This window comes from Orycteropus afer, unplaced genomic scaffold (genome assembly GCF_000298275.1).
Source record: "Orycteropus afer afer isolate SDZICR_OR568_19922 unplaced genomic scaffold, OryAfe1.0 scaffold00283, whole genome shotgun sequence".
NCBI lineage: Eukaryota > Metazoa > Chordata > Mammalia > Tubulidentata > Orycteropodidae > Orycteropus > Orycteropus afer.
The window spans coordinates 1,320,669-1,331,459 of record NW_006921870.1 but is presented as its reverse complement, the minus strand read 5'-3'; the positions used below and the strand labels follow the sequence as shown (position 1 = coordinate 1,331,459).

Below are 10,791 nucleotides of genomic sequence, written 5' to 3'. Positions count from 1 at the left end.
TATGGAAGGAAATTTTCTTTGTTGGTTATCAGGGTGGGAGGGTGGGGTAGGGAACACTTTTAGATAGGTAGATATAAGTATTGATTTGGGTGAAGAGGAGGGGAATGTACCAAATGGTGTTCAACATGGTGGCATTGAGGAAGAGGAAGACATAGAGAAGTACATGGGAGGTGTAGACCATAAAGATGAACCCTTTTGCTCATACAGTACTATGTTGTCAGTGAAGGCAAACACGGGTATACGGGTGGATAGATGGGTGGACAGGCTGAACTAGTAGGTATGTCTATGAAGCGGGAAGTGTACCCAAGAACATGTATAGGGTTGGCAGACAATGGTCCTATAAGTGTATGTGCATGATCTGAATTCCCAGGTATATAGTAGAGTTGACAAGGGGCAAGGTTGTAGTCACTGCTTGGTCACAGCCAGCTACCCAGAGGGAGTGAGTAGTTGAACCTCTGGGCTCAGGAACATAGTTGCAGGGCACATCAAGCTCAATTGGCATAACATAATACACACAACGTTGTTCCACCTCCTACTTTGGTGAGTAGTGACGGGGATCTTAAAAGCTTCCAAATAGCCATCTATATGCAACAATAGGTCTCTCCTCATCCAGAGCAAAGAAGAATGAAGAAAACCAAAAATTCATGGAAACAGTTAGTCCTAGCGACTGGTACACCATGCGATTCTCAACCTATACGACTATGAGACCAGAAGAACTAGATGATGCCCAGCTACCACTGTTAACCATCTTGGAGGAGGATCTATGTAGGAGATCCTGGATAGGGAGGAGAAACAATGTGGAAAGAAACTCAAAATCATTTGGAAAAAATAGATCCTGGTGGAACCACTGAGACTATGACTCCTAGGTCTGGAATTGAACCCACGCCTATGGCTTCCAGACAAACAAAAGACAGGCATATGAGTTGAACATTTACCTGAGGTAGATACATTCCTTGGAGAGCACAATCATGGGAGAAAGAAGGGCTGTTTATGCACAGTGAGACAGATCAGGGGGCAGGAGTGCATGGAGGGATGGACACAGGGAAGAGGTAATTATGGGGAGAAAGTGGGAGGGGAGCTGTTGCATTGGGGTAAATTGTAGTGAATGTCATGAGACAAAGTATATGTGAACTGCTGTGTGAAAGTGTATTTGCTCTGTAACTTTCACCCAAATCACACACACACACACACACACACACAAAAGTAATAAGTGTGGACACTGTAAAATGTAAGGATTTTACTCAGCTGTGTAGGAAACAACTTTATTTTTCTAGAGCTTGATGTCATCCTTGACACTGTGGCCCTGTTCCATCTGATTGTGGAATCTCAGCCAAATGCTTCAGTTGTTTTTGCTGTTGAAGGGTGGTTCCTCCCTGGCCCTCCACTCCTGGGTCTGTGCTAAGCTCTGGCTGGCTGGGGGTTCCTGTGCCAGTAACTAGACAGCACAGGGTCCTGGGCACATACCTCCTCCATACACTAGGTTCTACATGGTGGGGTGCAGGGCCTGCTTTGGCCTTAGCCTAGAGGTACCTGGGCTTGCTGTGCCCTTCTCTCTCTGCATCCCTTTCCTCTGCCCCCTCATAGCCTGCTTTGTCACTCATGGATGTGAAGGGTGGGAGTGAGGGGCTATCTTCCTGAGATGCAGAAGATCAGGATGGATCCCTGCCTTCTAATCCCTACCACACCTACAGCCCCCTCTTTGCTCTTTCTGGCCCTGTTCTGATCCAGACTGCAACAGGGTCCTGCAGCTCAAAGAGGAGGGTGGTCGTGGGGAAAAAAATAGGCTGGCTACTCTCTCCCATTAGTATCTTACCCCTGTTGTTGTTGTTGTTAGGTCTTGTTGAGTTTTCTCTGACTCACAGTGACCCTGTGTACAATAGAAACACTGCCCAGTCCTGTGCCAGCCTCACAATGCTTGCTATACATGAGCCCATTGTTGCAGCCACTGTGTCAATCCATCTCATTGAGGACCTTTTTCACTTACCCTCCACTTTACCCAAGCATAATATCCTTCTCCAGGGAATGGTCCCTTCTGACAATATGACCAAAGTAGGTCAGACAAAGTCTGGCCATTCTTGTTTCCAAGGAGCATTCCAGCTTCACTTCTTCCAGGATGGATTTTTTAATTTCTTTTGGCAGTCCATGGTACTTTCAGTATTCTTTGCCAACACCACAACTCAAAAGCATCAACTCTTCTTCAGTCTTCTGTATTCATTTTCCAGCTCTCACATGCATAAGAGGCAATTGAAAATACCATAACTTGAGTTAGGCAGGCACACCTTAGTCTTTAAGGAGACATCTTTGCTCTTCAGCACTTTAAAGAGGTATTTTGCAGTAGATTTGCCCAATGTAATATGTCATCTGAAGTCTTGAATGCTACTTCCATAAGGTGTTGATTGTAGAACCAAGTAATTTGAAGTCTCTGACAACTTCAGTCTTTTCTCCATTTATCATGATGCTGCTTATTGGTCCAGTTGTGAGGATTTGTGTTTTCTTTATATTGAAGTGTAATCCATACTGCAGCCTGTAGTCTTCAATCTTCATCAGGAAGTGCCTCAAGTCATCCTCACTTTCAGCAAGCAAAGTTGTGTCATCTGCCTATTGCAGGTTATTAATGACCCTTCCTCCAGTTTTGATGCCATGTTCTTCTTTATATAGGCCAGCTTCTCAGACTATTTGCTCAGCATACGGATTGAATAAGTATGATGAAAAGATGCAACCCTGATGCTTTCCCTTCCTGATTTTAAACCATGTTTAAAATCTTTATGTTTCAAATCCTACCCCTATTCAATATTAAATAAAAGGTTGGAAAGATATTCAGAAATATAGACTCAGGCATCCTCTCCCTAGAGCCTGTACTCATGAAAGTAGGGGCATATCTGTCCTGAGTCCCACCTCCTAGAGTGGTGCCCAGTGCTGTGGTAGAACTCATGAAACACATGATCATATGATGGAGCCAAGGGGCAGCTCCTGGTTGTCTGTGGATGCATCCCTTCCAGCATTTCTTTATGCAAGCATATATACAGGAAATATAATGCTAACTAAAATCATAAAGGAAATAATCTTGAATCCTGCTTTTTTCTTAGGTGCGTGTAAGTGAAGCCCTTCTCAGCACTCCACTCAATAAGGGGTGACTTTGAGCAGTGACTATTGCAGTTATTCTGGATATACTTTGAGCATTTTCTCAGGTCTTTCAAAAACCTTTGGGTGCTTTTTCTGGTGGCTGTGTTCTGTAATGTTTCTGTGTGTTTTTTGCTTTGTCCCTTATTTCTGGACACCTGAGTTGAGACTGATGTCATGGGTGAGGCTGCAGTGACATTCCTGGACAGACAGCCTTGTGCCCAGCTTGCATATCCCCTAGCCTGAGCTCTCACGGAGAGGCTGCGGCCACCCGGGCCCTGGCAGGCCTCTTGGCTACAGGGGGTCCTGTGACAGCTTCCTGTGAACTTAGTGAGACCACAGTCACTGACTATGAACTGTCAGTTCCCACCCAGGGTAGACCACCCCATTCCTTTCCTACTTCTACCCTTACCCCACACCTAAGCTCCATGGCTCAGAACTTCCTGCTCACCCAAGTAGGTGGCCAGGTCATAGGTTGAGGAACAGAAGGGGCCCTCTGTTCATGTGGAGTCATATAATTAATGAGAGCGGCAGGATAGAGACCCGCCCATCCTGAGACCCGCCCCATCAGGCTTCTTTTTATGTGTTCACTCGTCAGTCTTTGTGCCACCCGGGGAAACTGGGATCATGACCCATTTTACACAGGATGAAAGTAAGGCCTGGAGAGGTGAACAAATGTGGGCTGACCCCTGCAGCAGGGCATGAAGTGGACAGGCCCAGTCTGGAGCAGGCTATAGGTTGAGCCCACTGTGCCCCTGAAGTGGTGTGTGTGTGTGCCCTGGGCCTGCCTTATGGGGTGTTGTGAGGTTAAGTGAGTCAGTAAGTGCTGACTACCTTGCACCACATGGACATACTGAAGTAAACTCTGGCTGCTATAATGTCTTGTCACATTATTATTCTTGTTAGGAATCAGTTTAAATAGTGATCAGATCCCAGACCTTGACATCAGACAGGCTGGGTTTCCTGCCTCAACTGCCCCACTATCTTCTGTGTGACTTTGAACAAAGCTGGCCTCTTCTCTTAGCCTTGGTTCCCTTCTCTGTTAGAGGAGGCTGGTGGCATTTACCTTGCAAGGCTGGGGTTAGGATTTAAGGAGGAAACCTTCCCATACACGGTCCACATGGAGAGTTGGACAAGACCAGACCCCCAGGACAACCCAGGGCCCCTGTGATTGCCCTCTGAGTAGAGCAGCTACCCTTGCAGTAGGGGCCTCTGGAGCCCATTTGTTTGGCCTTTTGTTTTACAGGTTGGCCTGTGGCTTTCACGTATGCTCGTACTCCTGTACACACACTTGCTTTTCTGACCTCTAGTCAGACCCATGTGCCTCTCACTGTGTGTATATATACTTCCGTGTCCTGAAGGAGCCTTTCTGTGCTTGTGTGCCTGTGAGGGTGTACACATGTCTATGGGTATTTGCATATGTTAGATGTATACATGAAACAAGCACATCTGCAGTTTACAGGGACCTCTGTACCTATGGATCTTGGAGTCTATTTACAATTGATGGGTTGTTCACAACAGTATGGATTGAGCTAGGTACTGAGGACACCGGAGGAGTGAGAAAGACAAAAATCCCCACCCTGCTGTAGTGCACGATGAGGAGAGGGCTTGTGGAAACAGGATAGACATATAGAATAGCTGAGGTGTGCTTCACCATGTGACAAGTAGCAGGAAAATAATGAAATGGGGTGGGATGGAGAACGATGGGGAGAGGGGACATGTAGGGTAGTTGGGAGCTAAGATCTGAAACATGAGAAGGGCCTACTATAGGAGGATGTAGGGTAAGTTCCAGCAAAGGGGATAGCATATGTGAAGTCCCTGAGGTGGGCATAACGTCCAGGTGTTGGGGCAGCCTGCAGGAGTCCAACAGAACTGCAGCCCAGGGGAGGGGAAAGGCTCAGAAAAGGAGCCCAAAGGCTCTCCATCCAGTGGCTTGATGTCTGTGGTGGGAACTTTAAGGGCATTTAGGAGCCTGGGAAGTCTTCTGAGGAGGTAATGTAAGATGATTTGCATTTCAAAGCAAGGCCCCATGGCGGCAGGGTACAGAAGGGACAAGAAAGGCATGTGTGGTACAGGATGGTCTATGAGTCTGTGGGTTCCCAAGTTAGGACCAGTGCTCTGGAACTCTGGATTCTAGTGTGGGTGGGAGTGGTTCAGGCCAGGATGCTGCAGCCAGGGGGATCCTTCACCTTGTCCCTTCTTCCTTCCCTCCAGACTTGGATGAGTGTGCACTGGGCAGCCACAACTGCTCGGAGGCTGAGACCTGCTACAATATCCAGGGCAGCTTCCGCTGCCTGCGCTTTGAGTGCCCGCCAAACTACGTCCGCATTTCTGAAACGTGAGTTCCCTCCCAGCTTGGCCTGGCCACATACAGATGCGGTGCTGTCTGAGGGAGGCCCTGCCTGGGCCACCACCCACTGTTCACAGTCCCTAACTACCTAGGCTTTGAGCCTCATTTACCAAAAGTGGAAAAGTGTGCATTGCAGGAAGTTCAGTATAGAGAATAAAGAGGAAAATATTCCCAGGAAATCTCATTCCACACCCTCCCCCCATTGTCTCTCTTACACATATGTGCACACATGTATGCACGCACACACAGATTTACATATTAATTATCCATTGCTGTGTAACAAAATTTCCCAATAATTAGCAGTTTAAAAGGACAAACATTTGCCATCTCTCATGGTTTCTGAGGATAAGGAATTCAGGAACAGCTTACCTAGGTAGCTCTGGCTCAGAGTCTCCCATGAAGTTGCAGTCTAGCTGTTGCCAGGCTGCAGCACCCCACTGCTCCTTCCGGTGGCTTTGGGCAAGAAGCCTCAGTTACCTGCCACATAGGTGCTGTTAACTACATGGCTTCTACCAGAGTGAGTGATCCAGACAGAGCACCAGCAAGGACCAGACCTGACCTTGGAAGTGCCATCCCCTCACTTCTGCCACTGAACACAAGTCTAGCACTGAGAGGCCACTGGGAGGGGCCTGCATAGGGTGGGAACATCAAGAGGTGGGCACAGGGCACCTTGCAGGCTGAAGACCACCTGCCCGATTGGTGTTCTTGGCATTTTGCTGTATTTCCCACACTTTTTCTAAACATGTATTCTCTTAAAGTTCTTTTGTTCTTACAGTAAGGTAGTTTGTTTTCCATTGTATTGTATTTTTTATTTTCCAGATTTAACTTTTTAAAATGGCGAAGTAATATAGTTGATTCTCATTATTCATGGTAGCTGTATTCTATAAAGTTGCCATAAATACTGAATTAGTGCATACTGAACCATTACTGCAGGAGATATACAGGGTTAGGTCCCTGTGAGCCTCTGGTCATGTTTTCTCCAACCGGTCGAACATAACCTTGTTTTATGTGTGTTTCTGTTGAAAGACACCATTTAATAAATTTAATAAATTGTTGATTTATTAACATTGAACCTGTGGCCAAAAGCACTCATACTTGAATAAAACATAACTTTTCTTCATAAGGCACATCACGGCCTTCTTGCACTTAGGAACACTAGACAGACTTCAGCACTATGCTTGTGGCCATTTGAAACAGAGAGATCACTAACAAAAGACACAAAAATGCAAAAAACATGGCACTGAATAGACAGGGAAAAGGGCACTTGTTAGCAGTATGAGAGGTAAAGCAAGAAGGAAGAGTTACCTTATTTGACCTCAACTTGGAATGTCCACATCGAACAACTCACAGTTTGCTGTTCTCTGTGTGTACCGAGATGACCAGGAAAGTGCTCCAAGTATTGAGTTTGGGGTTACACATAAATGTTAGTAGGTGAATTCTCAAATACAGTATCTGTGAATAATGAGGATTCACTGTATATGCTTATAAAAAAAAATTCAAACACTAAAAGTGTACAAGCCAAAGTAAAAATTCTTGTCCCATGACCTCTCCAGTAAATTGCATTTGCGTGACTGCTAACAAGTAAAGGTCTGTCCATCTACTCTTCTATCCCAGCATAAACCAAATATGTGTGACCCTACTTTTGCACACCTTGGCTCATTTGTCTGCTGCTGGCCCTGTCACTTTCATGCTCTTTTCACATCAGCACCTGCAGGCCACCTCCCAATTGGAGTGACAGCGTGATACAGCCTAGTGTGAGTGTGTCGTCATTATCTACCCAGGGGTAACATGGTGGATGTCCATGTGCACAGATTTTAGGACACTTAGATAAATATGTCTGTGGGAATCTGGGCAAGTGACCTCTGCTCTCTGGGCCTCAGTTGCCTCCTGTATAACATGGGGATGGTAATAGCACAGCCCAGGCAGGGCTTGTGAAGATTCATGTCACGTCTTAGCACAGTGCCTGGACTGGAATAAATGCTGTGGTTGTGGTTGCTACTTGTGGTGGTGCCAGTCAGGTAACTACATTCTGGGCAGTCTTACAAGGCTCCTGAACCCCTCAATGCCTGAGCAGCATATTTTTTTGGAAGTAGGGTGTTTTTTTAGGCAGCGATTTAATAATGGGGATCACAGTGGCTCACAGGGCCAGAAAGAGACCGAACTCTGGCTGTGAGTGCTTAGAAATCTAAAACCTTGGCTACCTTGGAGGGTTGGCAAATGTTCTCTCCTCATTGCCACGTAGTATGGCCGAGCCTCTAGGCTTCTAGCAGGAGCAGGTGCCACTTAGCCTGATGCTCAGAGAGGCTTCCTTCTGGCAGCTCCTCCTAAGTCAGAAGAGCAAATGACTCAAAAGGAACCTGTTGTGGAAGAAATGGAATTTTAAAATAATTAAAACAATAAAACTACCATAGCCAGAGAATCCATACAGCTGAGAAGTGTGCAAGATTTTTTTTTAAAAGGAAGGGCAATAAAAAGGAAGGTGAGTAGGAAGTTAGGAATGAAGAAAGGTAGAAATGAAGGATGGATGGATGGGTGGATGGATGAAGGCATGGGTGGGTAGATGGATAGATGGAAGGAAGGAAGGAGGAAGGAAGGGAAGGGAGGGAGGAGAGAGGAAGGGAGAAAGAGAAGGAGGGAGGAAAGAAGGGAAGAAGGAAGGAGCATATGTGTAAATGGACAAGAGCTGCTAATAAACCATATCAGACACTGTGTTAAGCTCTGTGTGTTTAAACTTGCCCCATCCTCCAATGAAACCATGAGGTTGTTATTAGCCTCATCTTACAGATGAGCAAACTGAGACCTAAGAGGTGATGTGACTTACTACTGGCTGGTAAGTGATCAAGTCCCTCAGTGACACAAACGATTAAGCACTCAACTGCTAACCAAAAGATTGGAAGTTCAAATCCACCCAGCGAAAAAAGTGCAGGCAGCCTACTGAAAGATCAGCCATCGAAAACCCTGTGGAGCACAGTTCTATTCTAACATCCATAAGGTTGTCATTCATCAAAGTTGACTCCATAGCAACTGGTCCTGGTAGTAAGTGGTAGAGGTGGCATCTGAATTTGCACTGAGGCCCAATAATATGCACAGGAATGGAAGGAGTGGGTGGGGGTGGATAGTCAGGCGTGGGAGGGCCTGGGAGCAAACATGCCTCTTGGGGCGCTGCTGACCATGCCCTGCCCAACCTGCTGTCCTTGCAGGAAGTGTGAGCGCACCACGTGCCATGACTTGGTGAAGTGCCAGAACTCACCAGCACGCATCACTTACTACCAGCTCAGCTTCCAGACAGGCCTTCTGGTGCCAGTGCATATCTTCCGCATCAGCCCAGCACCCGCCTTCACAGGGGACACCATCTCCCTGACCATCACCAAGGGCAATGAAGAAGGCTACTTTGGCACACGCCGGCTCAATGCCTACACAGGTGTTGTCTTCCTGCAGCGTTCTGTGCGTGAGCCCCGGGACTTTGCCCTGGAGGTGGAGATGAAGCTGTGGCGGCAGGGCTCTGTCACCACCTTCCTGGCCAAGATGCACATTTTCTTCACCACCTTTGCCCTGTGAGGCTGGCCACACTGCAGGCCAACAAGGCCTCAGGCCCCTCTAGTAGCCCCATGCTCTGTGCCCTGGGCTGCTGCCTTTGCTGCACCAGGCAAGCTCTCATTTTTATTTCTAAACAGCACTGGTCGAGTTGGGTTATTATTGTGGTGGTTTTTACTATAACTTCATAAATTAACTTAATTTTACTGACTTGATTCCTCTTGGGTTCCTGGGCCTCTTGAATGCCCCATGTGGAGTTTTCAGTGAGAGGTGTGTCTTAACATGCATGTTGAGTTGGAGCTTCGAGGACAGCTTCAAGGTCACTACCTGGGCCCTTCAGGTGGAGTTGAAGATAAAGACTGGATGACTACTGCAGAAAGGAAACAAATGACCACGTTGGGGCTTTTGGACTCAACTGGATGACCTGTCCCAAAGTGGACATTTCATTTCATCTTCCACTGTGATTAGGTATTTACCTTTTTTAAAGAAATCATTGTAAGGTTTTTTCTTTTTGTTTGTTTGTTTGTTTTTAATCTATAAAAGTAGCACATGTGCATTGTGAAAAATACTCAAATAAAAACCTCCTGGTCCCTTACATTTACGTGTTTGAGTTTGACAATGATTCTCAATGTCACATAGTCTCTAGCCTGGCTTCTTGATGTCTTGCACAGATAATTAGCCTGAAAAAGCTCACCCTGGGGGTGGGAGAGTAGAAATGCAGACAGATGCTCATTTTGTGATGCTTTCTACTCTAACTACTTCTGCTCCTCCTTCCTCTTCCCCAGTGTAGATCTCTACTAATCTGTCACTTTGGATGGCCTCCAGGTCTCCAATCCTGGTCCTTTAGGTCAGACAGTGGACTGGAGCTGGAGCCTAGAGGAAGTGAGAACTCAGCTTTCCTTCTCTAGTGCAGGATTCTGGGACCTTTAAGCTGGGGCAAAGGGGACTGTTGGAACTGGGGAAACTGAGGTTCTGAGGGGGAAGGAACATGTCCAAGGTACACTGCAAGTCAGAACACACCTCTGGAGCCAAATGTGAGAACCCTATGCATGTGCCATTGCCCTGCTCCTGGCTATTTCTCCAAGCTGGTGGGTTTCACACTGCATGCTGCCATTCCACTTGTCTTGAGATCAGTGTAGTGTGTTAAAACCAGTGCTTAAGAAAATGAAATAAAATAGACAACATCACAGTGCTATACATTTAGGAAAAGTTAAGAATTGGTTCACAGAACAATGGCTGTGTCTGTTTGTACACATGTGTGCATGTGTAAAACACACATATTTGGGTACATAGCAGCTCTAGTGTGTGATATAAAATGAATCTCTTACTGTGAGCAGTAAGAACTGAGGGTGAGAAAGCCAGTTGGACTGGGGCAACCAGAGAGTAGGGTACTGTGCTGTGTGAAGGGATGATTGTGAGGCTCCAGTGACAATGCCTTCTGTGGACTTGGGCTCAAATAGCCAGGTATTCTGGTCTTTCAAGACAGCTTGCCAAACTACACTTCAATGTAAAACCTCTTGATTTTAAGATGGGCCAAATGAAGGCTATTTGCTCGTCTGCCTGCTTGGGATGGGGAGGTGGCTGCAGCCTGTGCCTCTTGGCTCTTCCCCTCCTCCTCTTCCCTTGTCCTGCTCTGAGGATGAGCAGCAGAAACAAGGTCTTTTTCCTTGGCCCAGCTGCATCTCAGTTTCCTGGTACAGGGACCCAGAACTAATAATCTTGTCCAGGACCACTGGATCAGATAGTAAGAAACAAGATTCCATTCAGGAGGGAGGAGAAGGTTCAGG

The 10,791-nt window shown here is 46.6% G+C and overlaps 1 protein-coding gene across 1 annotated transcript in view; it reads left to right on the top strand.

The window, feature by feature from the left end:
- FBLN2 (fibulin 2) overlaps positions 1-9,028 on the top strand; it is a 116,475-nt gene extending 107,447 nt beyond the window's left edge. Inside the window, exons 16-17 of the mRNA XM_007950640.2 lie at positions 5,335-5,458; positions 8,671-9,028. Of these exons, the coding sequence (XP_007948831.1) occupies positions 5,335-5,458; positions 8,671-9,028 (482 nt within the window). The remainder of the gene's footprint in view (positions 1-5,334; positions 5,459-8,670) is intronic.
- Positions 9,029-10,791: the final 1,763 nt, after the last annotated feature.